Source organism: Molothrus aeneus, chromosome 3 (genome assembly GCF_037042795.1).
Source record: "Molothrus aeneus isolate 106 chromosome 3, BPBGC_Maene_1.0, whole genome shotgun sequence".
In the NCBI taxonomy this organism is placed as follows: Eukaryota; Metazoa; Chordata; class Aves; order Passeriformes; family Icteridae; genus Molothrus; species Molothrus aeneus.
In genome coordinates, this window is record NC_089648.1 from 1,348,374 (window position 1) to 1,365,305 (window position 16,932).

General features: G+C 43.7%; 1 protein-coding gene across 3 annotated transcripts in view; it reads right to left on the minus strand.

Annotated features, from left to right (window-relative positions):
* PLCB1 (phospholipase C beta 1) overlaps positions 1-16,932 on the minus strand; it is a 328,677-nt gene that overhangs the window by 125,396 nt on the left and 186,349 nt on the right. For all 3 annotated transcript variants that reach the window (XM_066546016.1, XM_066546017.1, XM_066546018.1), the window contains exon 4: positions 5,596-5,736. In XM_066546016.1, the coding sequence (XP_066402113.1) occupies positions 5,596-5,736 (141 nt within the window). The remainder of the gene's footprint in view (positions 1-5,595; positions 5,737-16,932) is intronic.

The window sequence follows — 16,932 nt, forward strand, 5'->3', positions numbered from 1 at the left end:
CTGCCTCCCTGACCTTTCCTGGTTCCCAGCAGGGCTGGACCATGATTATAAACTGAATTTTAGACTCAGAGTTTGTGCTGCTCTCTCTCCTCCCTTGCAGGTCTCTCTCACAGATTTTCATTGACAGCTTCAGTGTGTTTTTCCTTTCTAACCTGATGCTTATTCACAGTCTTTAATTGCAAACCTTTTTCATCACAACTGTGGTTTTGGATTGGCTTCGTTTCACCCCACTGAAAGAAAGGGAAGAAAACAAGCAGTGCCTTTGCAAACACTGTGATTGTTTTTTGTTTTAGTTGACAAAGCTTTCAGAGTTTTGTTCCAAACTCAAGTTATGTTTCCTTTCCTAAGAGTCCAATTCCAAAATTCCCACTGTCACACTCTTTGGGAAATATTCCCTTCTCCTTAGCCTTTCTTTTTCTTGAGAAAAAAAATATATATATTAAAAAAAATGGGGGATTCCATTCTGACAAAAATGGATAGGGATGAGAAGTGCCACTAACTTCCACTAAAACAAATGTTCCTGTGTCACTTTGGAGCTTAGAGCCTGTTTTACCAAAAAAATCCTCATTTTTCCACATGACCAGGTGATTGATTTGAGAAGCTGGGGGGGGTTTCCATATTTTTTATATGCTAGGGTTTTTTCCCTGATACCAGACCTTGTTCCTGAGCCCATCCCATTCAGCCCTCAGCAACAGAGATAACACCTCTCCTGTGGCTGCTGTTTCTGCAAGAGAAACCTTCTTCCCTCACACACAGACTTGTTCTGGAGGCAAATCAGTGCTCCCTCCACCTTCTTGTGCCACTCTTCTTCTTTAATTGTTTTTTCCTTCTTAGGCCTAGTTTGAAAAAGCCAGGGGTGTGAGAAAGCAGAGGAGGAGGAGTCAGGCTCGCTAGCAACACAAGTGCTTTGCTGTGAGTCCTGGAACAGAGAGCAGCGTATTAAGTGTAGCATCTGTTTTTCTTCTTGGCAACTCATTTTTCCAGGCTCAAAATAGGCTCATCTTGTAAACACTGCTTTGTTTAGGCACTAATAATAGCTGCTCAGACTTCTCCCTGTGACACTAACGGCCACAGAGACTAACACAACACAAAATACTTGCTGGAAATCGAAAATACACTGCCTTTTAACAGACCTTGATGGACTGTGTTCATCCTGCTGCTTCTGCTGGGCTTGAAGCTGAAATATTTTGTGTAGAACAGAAGTAGGGCATTCCAAGAGTATCCCACACCCCCAGCTCTTCCTTTGCTTTGTCCGAGTGCTTGTTGACAGGAATGTGAGGGGAACTCACTCATTATGTGCCTGTCACCCACATTATTTATATCAGCAGCCGTGCCATTTGTTCCATTCTGCTCCTCTGCTGGCTTTTCCTGGCTCTCCAAAGCAACCCCATCACTCTTTCCAGACACTCTGAGGGCTGCCTGCAGGCTGAGCCACTCCTAACTGTGCAGTGTTCACAGGGGTTCCAGGGTGAGGGGAGGGACCAGGATCTGACTCCATGCTTCAGAAGGCTGATTTATTATTTTATGATATACATTATATTAAAATGTACTAAAAAGAACAGAAGAAAGGATTTCATCAGAAGGCTGGCTAAGAATAGAAAAAGAAGGAATGATAACAAAGGTTTGTGTCTCGGGCTCTCTGTCCGAGCCAGCTGGGCTGTGATTGGCCATTAATTAGAAACAACCACATGAGACCAATCCCAGATGCACCTGTTGCATTCCACAGCAGCAGATAATCAATGCTTACATTTTGTTCCTGAGGCCTCTCAGCTTCTCAGGAGGAAAAATCCTAAGGAAAGGATTTTTCAGAAAATATCATGGCTACACCTAACCAGGTCACCAGCAACACTTGCTCACTGTCTCTCCCCTTTTAGGGCCCAGCCAGCCCAGAGCCACAGCCAGAAAGCCAAGATCAGAGCATGTGCCAAGGATCACATCATCCCTGCAGCCACTGCTCTGAGCCCCTGGCACGATGGGGAGCAGCAGTACTGAGGACAGAGCTTAAAAATAGAGAGATGCTTGGGCCAAGGTGTGCCTTGCTGCTCCAGCTACCAAAGGGCTCCATTTCCCTGGGTTTGCTGCATGGCAGAGAGCAGAGCCCACAGCCCAACCTTGTACCAGCAATTCCAGCCCACAGAGCTCAGGGGGTGGAGGGCTGCTCTGTGTGGAGAGCAAACAGCCAGCTGTGGGAAGGGTACAGCAACCTCCAGAGTGCCATGGGTGCTGCAGTCTCTGCACAGATGTGATACAACAGGAAAATACAAATCTGGGCTTTTTGAAACAAAACAGGGCTGGCAGCAGTGCCAGCAAGCACAGCACTGATCCCTCATGGGAGCACAAGGACCTGACCTTCTGATCTTCAAGAAGCCACATCCATCATGGTAAGAGAGAGCTTCCTGCACCTGATCCCCTCCTGAGGTAAGAGAGAGCTTCCTGCACCACACCAGTTCATCTTCTGCCATTCCTGTGAACTCTGCTGATGGGTATTTCAGCTGCTCAGTGCTTTGGCAGGGAGCACATGAGCAGCAGCCCCTGTGGAAATGTGTGCTGCTCAGTGCAGTCATCTTCTCTCTTCCTCTGCATGCCTCATCAGGCTACCATGAGACATTCAGTGCAACAGAAGAGATGAGACCTTTTTCACAAGAAAAGGCAGCACAGAGCCTTGAAAACTCTTCCTTCAAATCAGGCCTGACCGTGTGTGAAGGCAAGGTTCCTCACACATTTCTTTTTGGTGGGAGGTTAACAAAGCAAGCTGCTGAAATTCTACACTTTCAGAATTTCATTTTTAAAAACACCATATCAAATGGATGTGAATTTATTTTATTCTACTGATCAAGCTCTTACATACACTAGGGAAGATAGAAAAATAAAGATGTATGCTGGAAAGAATAGGATAGAGTGACTTGTGAATCATCCTTGATGACATCATTTTACTTATGGAGGAACTCATCAGCTCTTGGTGATGCATTTTACCCAAAGCTCACCAAACTGAGGAGAAACAGATTTCCTGGGGCTCTGCACAGGGCCCTGCATGGCCAGGATTGGCAGTGCAGAAAGAACAGAGCTGCCATGAGAGGCACCAAAGAGAGTGAAAGGGCTGGGAACAAGGAGATGTTCCCTTCTGAATCTGCTGGATTTGGGAAGAGAGGGAACTGCCATGGGAGCAGCCAGAGGCTGATGGGCTGGACTTCTTCGTGTTGGGAGTGGAGACAGAGAAAAGGAGCATTTGCTCAGAACAGGGTTTGAGAATGAACTCTGCTGCCTCTGCAGCAATCTGTGGATGCTCACAAGTAAATCCTACCCCAGACAGGCGCTCTCAGAGGGAAATAAGTGAGGGCTCTCTCAGTGCTGCTTCTCTCCCCACCAGGACACACCTTCCTGCCTGCCCTTTAGACCAGGGCCTCATGAATTCCAAGCTGCATTCTTTGATCAAAGCAGGTGCCCCTCAGCTCATCACTGATGTGCTTCCAACACCAGTTACTTTCTCCTGGAGCAATGAACACAAACCAGCACACTGACATTTCTATTTCCTGCACCTGGGGCAAGCTGAATAACCCAAGACTTGCATTCTCCTACTGTTCCCATAACTTGGCCAGTGGATGTGAGCAGCAGGGTTTGTAGCAGAAAAGGCAAAGGGAGAAATCCTCTAATGGAATGATTTTAATTGCCTCATTAAGAACATTACAGTTTACTGTGCCTTTCTCCTTAAGGGAGCTCTGGTCAACACTTGCCACACAACTTGAAAAACAAGGTGTCACAAACGAAGGGTTAACCAAAAAATATTCATGCACTGAAAAGGAAAGGTGGGAAGGATTTCTATTGGCACTTGCTTTCCCTGGAACATCAGAAGGGTCAAAATTTGCAATTGTGACGCTGGAAACGCCTTGTACTGGCATTCCTCCCCAGAGCTCCCTGAGAGATGACTTGGGCCTGATGTGCTTATTTATTACACTTTCTCTGACTCACTGCAAGGGGCTCAGAGACAACAGAGACCAAATTCTGTGTTCTGGTTCATATAAAGTTGGTAAACAGGTTCAAAGGGGAGGAATTTTTAGATGTGTTCAACAGTGATCAAAACTGTTTTGATTCCAGCAATCAGGATATTTAACATGGCCTCAAAGCACACACAGTTCATCTGTTAAAAATTGCATCCCCAGACCACAGCACCCAACTGATCAAATATTAATTTATTTGCTCTACTGCATTTACAAATAAAAAGGAAGACTCAGATTCTTAATTACTCAGACTGTAAGAGTTATTCAAGATTTAGAGCAGCCAAGCATTTACAAAATATGATTTTATCCACTTTAGGATTCCATTATCAAACAGAAAATAGCCCTAAAACACCCATTTCTGTGCTGTTTTAGCAAATAGATTAGGGCTCACTGACTGCTGGCTAGACAGGAAAGTGAAAAAGAAGGACATAATGATGTCTTCTGATTTGGGTGATTTTCCCTGCTCCTTGATAAGGGACAGCAATTTCTGCTGGTAAAGCTTTAGCATACCTTTTCATTTTCCTTCATCAGCATAGCTCCTTTTTCTCTCCTGAAGGGTTATTTGAATTGCTTTCATTTCTGCAGTGTTAAGATTGCTCATCCTTGCATTTTCAAGCCTAAGAACAGCACTTTCCTCTCAGCTCTTCATGGACCACCACAAACTCCTTTATCTCTATTCTTCTATGTCTAAAAGAACTGGAACTCGTGGTTTTGCCAATTGGCTAAAGAAGATTAGCAGAAATGGGGATTTGGCAAGCAGAAATGTCCCCTCCTTGCTGAAAGCTTTCATCCTATGACCTTTTTGCACCTGGCCTAACAATCCTCGTGGCCTGTGAGGTGTTAAAATAATCCCTTGCTGTTGTTAAATCCCAGCAGGCTGCAGAGAAGCTCTTTTCACACCATCTGGTGAAGGCCAGGATGTAAAAATGCCCCGTGGAAAGTGTTCTGTGCCTGGATGGCTGGAGGCTGGGAGCAGAGCGTGCCCACATGAGTGCAAGGGGAGAGAGGAGAAGCTTTGGGATGTCTGTTGGAAACAGATAAAGCAAAAGTTCCCAGTTTATTAAACAGAATTGAATTGTAGAGAAATTGGAAAAAGGAGGAACAAACCCAAACACAAATGTGCTAAGTGTAATTTTATGTTGTGGGTTGGACAGAGGAAACTGATGGACCTGCACGGAAAAAAATACTTTTCTAAGAAAATGATATTGACAACAAGCCTTATCAAGGGCTCTCAGCAGGCAAAATGTGATGCTGCTACTGAAACACTGATGTGTGTTTGGGGAGCCACAGTGTAACATCTCATTCCTGAGCTAAAATTTGTGTGTAACACTATTTTTACAGTGATTATTTGGGCTTTACAAGCAACGTTCTGAACACGAGCACACTTAGCAAGGGCATAAATCTTGCTGAATAAACTCCTTGGGGAAAAAAAAAAAACAAAAACAACCACAAAACAAAACAAGATTGCACATTTCTTCTTGGGAACAGCTCCAGGACAGAACTGTGCTTCATCTCACAGCAGCTCCCACTTTCAGCTGAGGTAGCCCTACCCCAAAGCCTGAACTGGCTATGACAGACCTCCTTCTGGCAGGTGTGTTACCTTTGCAATGTCATCCTGGAATGCCACCAGGTTCAGGTAGGAGATGTTGACCAAGTCTGGCCCATACACCACGGTGATCATCCTGTTTTCCAGCCGGCCTCCCGCGTTCCCGGCGTCCAGCAGCTCCCGCAGCTTCGGGTCCTGCAGGGGAACAGCCACCAAAGGGTTAAAAACTGCTGCACATCCGCTGCACTGAGCGAGGTGCAAGAACTGCAAACACTCCCACTTGGAAAACCTGGGTCATTCTGAACGTTTTAAACACGTTGGCCTCTTGGTTCTGATCCGGCGAATGACTCATTCAATAGCTGAAGTTATTAGCCCAGAATAAAAAGGAAATCATTGCTGTAAATCCTCCAAAGCTCTGAGCTCTGTATTGGTGCTGCGCACACTCAGAGCTGTCCAGCTGATGGCTGCACAGTCCTGTTTTCAGTCATTTTGCTGCAGAAGTCAAGCAAACACAAACTGTCAAAACAACACAATCTGTCCAAAGGCTACTGTCCTCAGCAGTGATTTTAATGGATTTTAGATAAAACTGAAAATGAGAACTTAAGTTTTTCCTAGGGAATTAAGAAGACTTCTGGAATTAACTTTCTTAAACTCTATGAAATGAGTAATGGGATTTTGGTGTTGCTCTCCTCTTTCTTCTTCATGGTCAACAGGTCATGTATTATTGAAATTATTAGTTATACTCCATTTAGATTTAGCTTTTAGCCTTTCCCCCCCCCCAGTTTGTATCTAATCCAGAATCATAGACTCATCTAGGTTGGAAAAGACCTTTAAGAGCATCAAGTCCAGCTGCTCCCCCTGCACTGCCAAAGCCACCCCTAACCCATATCCCCAAATGCCACCTCCACACACGTCTGTTAAAGCCCTCCAGGGATGGTGACTCAGCCCCTTCCGTGGGCACCTTGTTCCAGCCTGCCAGAGGAGCCACCACCCAACACTTCTGTGAAGGAAAGCTAAATTCAAGGATTTTTATCAGCTATTAATAGCCTGAACCTCAGCTGTACTGGCAACCTAAATGTGAGTAAAAACCTCAGGTTATTTGGTGACTCTGCTCATGTCTGTGAGGCTGCTCCATTTCCAAGAAACGCACTCAGTGTGTTTGAAATGGGGAAAACGGGTCCCTGGCCTCGTGGTGAAGTTTATGAAGACAGATGAAAAGCTGCCCTGCATGACTGGATTCAGCCCTTTGGAAAGGGCCTGGATAATGGGAAAGCTCAGCTTTCCTAGAACGCAAGAGTGCTCAGTCTCCTACAAAAACTAAAAAATGGCTAGCAAGAGAATCCCTGTGGGATGGCAGATGCTGTGCAGAGATCAAGTTATTTCAAAACTGACACAATAAATGCACTGCACTTTGAATTTCACTCTCCCGTGAACCTTCTCCCTGCACTGCCTGCATACGTTCAGTTTGTGGTATTCTTAATATTTCCTAACTTTTGGAATAAGTATCTACATTTCCACCAACTGATACCAATTAAATTTAAAATAACAAGGTTAAGGTGATTAAAAAAGGCCATTTTTCATGAATCTTGCAGGAAATCCTGTACCAACAAGACATCAATCCAAAGGGCATCTCCTGATTGGTATCACACCTTCTTGGAGGCAATGGAGCTGTGTGTGTGTTCACCAAACACTTCACCAGATTTAGGAAAACATTTTTGGAGCATGAGGTAGAAACTGAAAAGAAAGTACAAGGCTGTCTATCATAAGTGCTGAGCCTCTTTAAATACTGGGTATGATGCCAAGTGTTACAGGAGAACAGACAGAATGATCCTATTTAAGGGCTCTGTAAATGGTGAATATCATTGTGCTCCCAGACAAAGATGGTTTCGTGGGTAAACAAGTTAATCACAGCCTTTCACAGGAGAGAAACACAGGAGGGGGATACAGGAATAGTAGTTGTGTTTCAGAGATTTCAGAGCATTCAAAGCAGAAAGACAAAGAAATGGTATCATTTAGATCTGGGAGAAGAGCTAGAGAAATGCCCTGCAGTTGCTAAGTCAGTCATGGTGCATTACTTGATGGGTTCCTTTCTCTTTTATTTACAGGCTGGATGTTTCAAAGCTTTGTTTTATATCTCTGGGAGATGAGAATCCATCTCCTTTCCATTCCAACCCCAAATCAGACAGATAAATGCCTCTGCTCAAGGGCCTGTCTGGGAACAGCATCATTCTTCCTGGGCTCAGACAGAAGGGGATTGTCTCTCTGCTTTCCTCCTTCCCCACCACTGGCACTGCTCCCTCCCTCTCCCTGGCTGTGCCTCCTGCTCACAGCTCCACTCTGGATCATGGACTGCAGTGGCAGCACCTAAAGGAGAGGGCAGAACCTCCTTCTTCTGTATTTACACCTGGCCAAGGATGTCTCAGGGGTGAATCACACTCCACTTGGACCAAGACATGCACCAGCCACAGGATAAAGAAAGAAACGTATTTGCAATGAGATGCTTTTTCCAAGGAAATTCATCCAAAGCAAAGTTATCTGGCACTGGCTCGGTTTTCAGAAGCGGAAATTAGTTGCAAATCAAGCAATGCGAGTGTGGATTTGGTTTCCCAAACCCAAGGGGTTTTTTGCCAGGTTTTCCAAGCAAGCAGTTAGACAGACCATTGTCTTTGGGCTGCTGTGTTTGAATGGCTGAAATGTGAATTTCTCTGCTCTGTTTAAGGCTTGTTTAGCAAAGTTGGAAGCACACAGTCCATTACAGCAGTGCACTGTCCAGCACCACCCAGCAGCTGTTCATAAAGGGAATAACCACAAGTCCTGGGCTGTCTCAGTGCAGCCTGCTGGGGGCCCCACAGACCCCAAAGACATATTTTAATAGCTGTTTTTTAGCTTTTTTTTTTTAAATTTTCTATTTTTACTTTCAGTGCAAGAGAATAATTTTGATGCTAACACGACTCACAGCCGTGCTGACCCCTGCCATGGGTGTACTTGCCCTTCAGGGGTGACAGATGCCCTTGTCAGTGACAACCTCACCCTTAGCTGATCATCTAGGTGCTAATTAGTGCTAGGATCTGAGGTTCTCACACACCAAACCCTACTGCCAGCTCCCACGTTCATTCCTCATTCCTCAGCTCTCTTGTTACCCCCTTTGCTGCAGGCACTGCTAAGGAGATGAGCAAAATATCCTTTTCCAACATCTTGAAGGCTCTCAGTGCTCTATGAATCAAAGCCCTTTTGAAAATGTCAGCAGGTTTTCCCGTGGAGATGGCAGGAAAGCACATGGGGAAAAAAACCAAACCAAGCAGCAAGACCAAATTTAGCTTCTTTCATGAAAATGGGATGGATTTTGGTGATTCCATTTTGGGGAATGACACTGCCAAGCCTGCTTGCTGGTTGGGGTTGTGTTTCATGCACTGGCTCACGAGTGGACAGATTGGTTTTGGGATAAACTCTTTGCTAAACTGGGGCCTAATTAGCAATATGCTGAGCTCTTTGATGGACATTCAGAAGAATTACACCTATTTAATACTGATTACAGCAACTTCTGGAACATCTGAAGTTTGGGAACACACCCATGAGATGGCCAATGAACAGCAGCCATTGGCAATACCCACATAACTCATCCAAGTTCCCTTTGTAGCTCAATATTTTAAGTCTTTGATGTTTCCTTTTGCTTGTTGCAGTCAAAAGGGCTCAGCTGGGTTTCCCCTTTCCACTGGAGTCTGGTAGGAGCTTCAGCTCAAGGACTGTAAGTACCTGAAGGCTGCCCCAGAAATAGGTCAGGAAAATCAGTGTTTGGATGGGACAGTACAGCTTAAATTCCCGGAGGGAGACAGAATTTGTGTGGAGGCAAATGTGGAGGAGGTGATAAGGATGGTGTTGGCAGCACAGAGAGCTTTAGAATCTATCAAAAATCACATTAGTCATGTCAAATTGAGGCTAAGGTTGGTCAGAGGATTGGAAAAAAATCTTTGGAAAAAAAATCTTCCCTATTTCGTTCTGCTGTCTTGGGAAACTTATCAAAGAAAATATACCTTAAAACAATGGGAAATAAAGAGAGAATAGAGAAAAAAATTAACCAGAAACATAAATTTAAAAAAAAGCTTATGGAAGTCCTACCATTTTCATGAACAAATGCAAAATAATGACTTTTTGTTAGAAACCAGGGTCCTGTAGAGAGATGGATAAAAATAGATTTCAATCACACTTCCCATACTTTCTCCTGCTCTATTTCCTTTTCACTGGAAATCATAAGAATAACACAAACTTAGAGAGGCAGCTCAGCCACATTACAATGCCTGCTTGCCACTGTGATTGGTGTTATTAAAATGTAGGTCCTAACCCTGAAATCCCAATTAGTGTGTGCTCTGCACAGCACAGCAAATGCCATAACATCTTTTATTAGTATCACCAGCTCCTTAAACTGTTTTTTTCTTCTGCAAACCTGCAGCACACCATGTGCCTGTGGAAATGCTCTGGTTCTTCATGCATGGTTATAAAAGGCTGCCACGAGGTCCTGTGGCACCCAAATGCTGATTCCAACACTCAGACCCCTCTGCTCACTGATGCCTCCCAAAGCTGCAGTGGTGCCTCAGGTTTAGTTTTTATATTTTTCACATTCTGGGCTGTTTTGGTGTGTAGTTCTGAGCTTCATGTTAGGAGAGGGTGAGCTCTGTGCACAGAGCAGGGAGACAAAACAATTCCTGCTCCAGCTGGGGACCAAGGACAAATGATCCAAAACTCAGGCCCAAGAGCACAAACAACGTGGGCTGGAGAGAAGAAAACAAGGATGGGACTGCATGGGCTGGAGCTGGAATTGGATGAACTCCAAGATGCAAATGGAGCAGAACTGATCAAAGTGAGAGACTCCATGACCAGTTGTGGATTTTGGGACCATTTTGGGTTCACCTGGGGTGCAGCCCAAGGTGCATCCATGGAGGAGATGCTTTGAATAAATCCCTGCTTTATTCTGTAACTCCATTCAGCCTCTGTTCTAGGGCAGCCTTGCCAAGGCATCAGCAGCACCATCTCAGAGAGCAGCTTCTGATCCCTTTAAAAAGGAAAGGGAATTCCAAAGGCTTTCCTGGGTTGGATGGTTACAGATAATGTGATGGCCAAGACAGGTGATTATCCAGACAATCACAACTTCTTGGGTTGCTGGAACAGGCGTGCAACTAAATATTGGGAATTTTTGGTGAAGACATTAATTTACAATGCAAAAAACTCTCAAAACTATTTCACAGAGCTATAGGGTACTCCAGAATTCCTGCAACTATCATGGTCTGCATTACTACCTGTAACTATCACAATCCCAAATCATTGCATTTATGTCCTGATAACTTCAGGAGAGACTTGAAACAAAAATGGCACCAATTTTCATCTTCATTTTCTGCTCATCAAATTTAGATTTACAAGTACTCAAAAGTGCATTTATATTTTTCTAGCTCAATATGTATCCCAGAAGAGGGAATATAGGAGAGGAAAGAAGCTGGCTACATATGCAAAGAGTTTTCCAGGAAACACTGGAGTTTGAGGCTTGAATTAAACAAAGAACCTTCCTAAATTAGGGCTTTCTATTGTGACTCCATTGAAGGCAGAACTCCCACAGATTTTCTACAAATAGAACAATGTCTTGTCTTCAAGAATTCCTTATCACAGAGTGTTTATCAACAAAAATGTATATACATGCTTATATATAGATAGCATGGACATCTCATATATTTGACCCAGATTTCAAAATACCAGCTCTTAACACTTAAAGCACCAGGTAAGTTGCTGGTTTAGGGCCAGTAAAACAGGAAATAATAAGTGACTGCTAAAATCACAGGCCTTACCCCTGTGGCTGGCTGAGGCTTGCCAAGCCCCAGCTCTGCTGAGCGACCCAACCCCACTCCTCAGTGCCAGCTGCCCGGCACAGAACACCAGCTAAAGGCAGGAATTGCTCTCTAAGGCTCCCAAATTTCCTTTGTGCCACCTGTGGCACCTGAAGCACACAGCTCTGCTCTGCCAGGCTTCTCAGCTCCATGATGACACCTAAGAGCTGCTTCTCATCTTGGTGTGTGCACCAGCCTGACCCCCAGGAACAAAATGTCCTTTTCAGCTGGCTGAAATTCACTGCTCAAAATCCCCACACAGACCTCCCAGCTGGTTCCATTCCCTTTGTGCCACACACCACTAAGAGCTTCCCATCAAGTGCATGGACAGACTCATCCTTCAGAGAAATCTTCTTCTCTGCCCCCTTGGCTGAGAGCAAAGTCAGAACTCTCAAGTTTATCTCCCAGCAATGCCTCTCAGTGATTAAGGGGAATGTCCAACATGGGAATCACATCTGCAGAACTCACTGACAGGATTTTGTCTGGCTGTCTCACTGACAGCCACGTGAAATGAATAGACTCCAATTAAGAGATCAAAGATATTCAAAACAGTGCTCTCCAAACTCTCTTTGATGACACACAATACACAGGAAGTTTGATAGCTAAATGGATTTATGTGTATCAAGTTATCCTCACCAAAGTCATTGTCATTAAACCAGAAATCTATTTAGCCTAACAAATACCGCAGTATGGTTACAGCACAAATAATGTCTTCACACATTTCACAAAAGAGTATCAGATCAAGATAGAACCAAAATATTTGCAAATAAATTTCTCCTCCTTTCTTAGGTTTCAGAATGGGTTCCAAATTTGGTGTGCTACCACCATAGCTACCTATGCACAGAAACAGAGCCAGGATCTTGTTTAAACACCCAAGTCATCCAGACATCATTTCTGTGCAAACCAAGTCAGTGTGCACAAAAGAAGAGGGAGGTTCTTTAAAAAAGAATCTCACTCATCTAAACTGGTCTCAATTGGACCATCTGCTCAGTTAATACAGTGGGATATTTCTGACTATGACACGGCATGAGGTAAAAGGAGTCAGAAATGCTTTAGTCAGTCCCTAGGGAAGGAGATCCAAGGCATGCACCGACTCCTGCAGATCTGGTACGTGCAGCAATCCCAAATACCTGAGATGCAACTAAAATCCCAGGGCTGTTCTTCCCACAGATGTTATCAGGGAGGACAGGGTGCCATAAATCACACCTCAAACACTCAATGCTGATCAACCTTCCCTATAAACACCTGGTCCAGAACAATGGCTGGTTCTCCTAAAATAGCTTGATCCAATTCCATGCTTCAAGTAACAACATCAATACATCAAGTTTTACCAGGACCAGGCTATGAAAAGAGTGAAAATACTTCTTTTCCTGTGATGTACAGCTTTTGAGGAAGAGGGAGCACATGCCAGCTTAATCCCTATTTTTCTTTGGCAAAGGAATAAGAGGGAAGCCAATCTCTGCCTGTAGAAAGGAACTTTGGAAAAGAGAGGACTGTGCCAATAGACATTTCAAATAGAATTCTAACTGTGAGCCCTGAAAATGCAGGATGAATTCATGCTGGCTTTCTACAACACCTGTGTTGCAAGACACAGGTTATTTAAAAGCATCCAATGTGATAAATCAGTATTTTTATAACACTTAGGGACATCCCCTGAGAAAACCTGCCAGTCCTGTGTCAGCCCCCCCAGCAGCAGGACAGAATCATCCTTTGGAAGCTCCCAGGCCTCTTTTCACCTCCATGTGCACTGACACCATCATTTCTGTACCAGATGTGCTGCAGAACCTGACTGGGGACAGCACTACCAATTCACTGGTGGTAATTCAGTCCCAGTTTTGGTGAGGATACTACTGAGAGGACAAAATCAGATGGATTTCTGGGGAAAAGGGAGAGAGATGCCCACAGGATATCTATGGCATACACAGTAAAACCAGGATTTTATCTGAAATACAAAGTGAATTAATTGCACATGCTGAGGAAAAGCCCAGGGAGAAAACCAGGGCCTCCTCATTCCTCTTTTCCTGACCTTTCTCACAGTTCCAGTGATCCCAATCCAGCTTCCCTGGGTCTCTCATGACAGAACATGAAGCAAATATTCAGCCTGGATTTTATTTTCATTTTCCATCCTAACGCCCATATTTCTCAAGATTTTTTTTCTAGGCTCGTGGTATTTGAGTTTTAGATTGTTTGCAAGACTGTGTGTTCTAACAAAAAACAAGTGACAGTATAAACCATCTAAGTAAAATCAGACCAAATGTGGTGTTTTTCAGTGCTTTTGGATGTGGTTGTGATTAACGTGAAAAAGCTTTACTTATCACAGTGTAAATCTCAATTTATATTGATGCCAACTCGAAAAAGGTGAAATACTGAGCAGCTACAACCACTCACAACCTTCCTCTAGGTGTTCTCTAACTCATGAACATTTTTTACCAATTTTTATCAGCTGCAGATGGCTCATTATCTTAAAGATGACCTTTAAACACACACACTTCCTTTCCCTGCTTTTCCTTCCTCCAAATTCCACGAGTTTTTCTTCAATTTAATTTTAAAGGAAGAGATGAACAGACAGTGGAGAAAAGCAAGTCATCTCATTTCCATGTCACTTTTATGAACTCGTTTTCTTTGGTCTGTATGAGCCTATTGCAAAACCTATAAAAAGTCTTTAAATGAAATGATTTCTACAGCAACTTGCACAGCCCCTAAGGGCAGGAATAGCTGGAACAGCAGCTTCATTTTCACTTATCTATAAATCTCACAAGCATTGTTCTTCCAAATTGGAATTGCCGGGTAGAGTTATTTTAATAGTGTTACTTCAGAGGCTGAGGCACAATCAGCTCCTCATTTATCTGCATTTGTCAAAATCTGAGCTGGATGAGAGGCACTGTGGGAATCCCCCACGCTGCTCTGGAGTGCTCCACCAGGGCTGCAGGACAACCCCTTGCACTTGAATGCATTATTTTGTTTTTTAGCTGGTGGAAATGTGTCCATCCAGACGGTCTGAAATGCTGCCTGCACCAACTCCCCACCCCACACAGACAGAACGGATGAAACCCAGAGAGCCAGGACTGAAAACATCTGACTAACGAGATGCTCATTATTGCAACATTTCAGACACACTCAGCAGCAGAGGGAAAAAAATAAATAAATAATAAAAAACGAGAAAAAAAGCCTGTGTGCCATGCCAGCAATATTTTGTTCACTCTTACCTGTCTCAGAGACACACTTCGGTGTCATTTTTTTCAATCACAAAGTCACGTGGGATGCTTAATGCTAAAGGTTTCAATTTACCTGATTTTAATTATTGTAAACACTCACTGCTCCCATTACCTTAAAGTATTTAATTCTAGGAAACTCATTTGCAGCACAGGAAAGAAAAATAAACAATTTCAATGATGATGCAACAGAAGTGGAAATTGTTTCCTTCTTGGGCTGCAGCAAACACTCATCCTGTGAGCTCAGCACAGGCTCTTAATGGCATATCTGATTAATTATTGATGGCTAATGATGAGTTGTCCTGCACTGTCCTGGGTCACAAAGCCTTCCCTGCACCTCGGTGCAGAAGCAGAAATACATGTAGACATTTGACACCTACAAATTGATGCCAAATTAGCCCACACAGGTGAACTAATTCCCTGCAGGTCTTGATGGAGCTGTCCTGGCTCCTGGTGACAACCCAGCTCGGTGGGAATTGGAGCCAGGGCACCACAAAGCCAAGGGATTTGACTCTGAAAATCCATAAAACCAGCTAAAAACCACATGGCAAAATCACACGGCAAATGCCACTGCCTCAGATGGCAAAGTTAATAGAGAAAGAGTAATGTATAATAAAAATCAAATTAAGAGTCCTTTTTACAACTTGGTCAGTTTCTATCTACTCCAGAGAGGAGGATTTTCTCTAAATACATTTTAACTTTTAAAATAAGTATCTAACAGAAAAAAAACCAAAAAACAAGTAGAAATAGGCTCCTGGCTTACAAGTCAACGTGACTACTGAAGGGAAAAAAAAGAAGTAAAATCTACAAGGAGCACGAGTAAGAACCACAAATATGTTTTGCTGGCTGAGGAGGGAGAGACAACAGTGAATAAATGCAGACACTGGCTTTGGGTGGTTTAATGACAGAATAATTTCACCACCTGAGGAAGTACAGGAACCATGTTCAGTCTCTGCTAGGAGAAGGACATCAAGCACTGATGTCTCTGGCCAGCAGCTGCACAGAGCAATTCTTCAGGGGATGCCATGGACATTATTTTAAGGCACTGGTTTTGTATTCCACGGTTTTGAGAACTAATTGGGGAAAGGAATATAAAAAGGGTGGCTGGATCCATTTTAAATCGAGCCTGAAGAACACAACACATCACTTGGAGAACAGTGCTGAAGAAAATCCTGAGTGTCACAAATCACGGATTTGTGAGCAGCCAAACAACGTGAGAATACCAAGACATGGAAGAGGGAAAATCAGTGCAGGCAGAAAGTGATGGAAATGGTCCCAAAAAATCCAGATGCAAACTTTTGAGTGAGCAGTTTTGGGCATCTGAACCATTCACATGAGTTCTAGAACCAAAATTCACAATTCATAAACACACATTGCTGCCTGTACATCTGCACATACAGAGCATGAAAACAACTGCACCAAACCTGGTCCTTCAAACTCCTCCAATTCCATCAGTTTTCCTCATGGTTCACAGGGAAAGCCACAGGGACAGCAGCTGCTGCTCTTTAAAAAGCAGACAGCTCTCACTGAACACCTCTGCATCCCTGATACCCATGGCTGGCTCTTTTCCACAGCAGAAATCACAAAACTTTGGGAAAGCTCAAGGAAACAAAGAATATTTTTCACCCCAGAAGTTCACGTGATCCTTGATTAGATACCAACACCGGGTGATGCCCAGAATCCAAGAGATAATGGGAATTCTGCCCTAATGCACAAACCCAACACCTCTCCCCAATTCCAAGAGGTTCACCTGCACTTACAGGAGCTGAGAAAGGATAAAAAGTTGGCAGAGGCAGTTTGGCAGTTTAACCATGATTAATTGTTTTTAAAGCTCCTCATACAAATCATGGCAGCTTGCAAAGAATTCAATTTCTTACATTCAGAGGGTGGATCAGCACTTCTCTTCCTAATTTCACTTGCTAAGTGCCAGACAGACTCCCAGTTATCCAAGAATTTAATGAACTAAATCCAGCCATTTAAGGCTGTTTCATCTAGATAAGAAGCTTTCCAAATTGAAGGATAAAACAGCCTTAAAGGCAATGGAAAACAAACCCCACTTTGATGTGTATAAACTACCCAAGCAGTTAATTTCCAATGATAAAAATACAATTTTAGCTGGGGGATGTCAAGTAAATAGGCTTGGCAGGGAAAGGGAGTCCAGAAAAGAGTAGAGGAGGCTGGAAAATTCCTGCACAAACTCCAGGCCACACTTTGTGCTCCCCCCTCTGCTGAACTTCCCAAGGATCCCCAGTGGAGCACTTGACTGAGCAAAACGATGAACTCCAGGGTTTGACCAAAATATTTCTGAA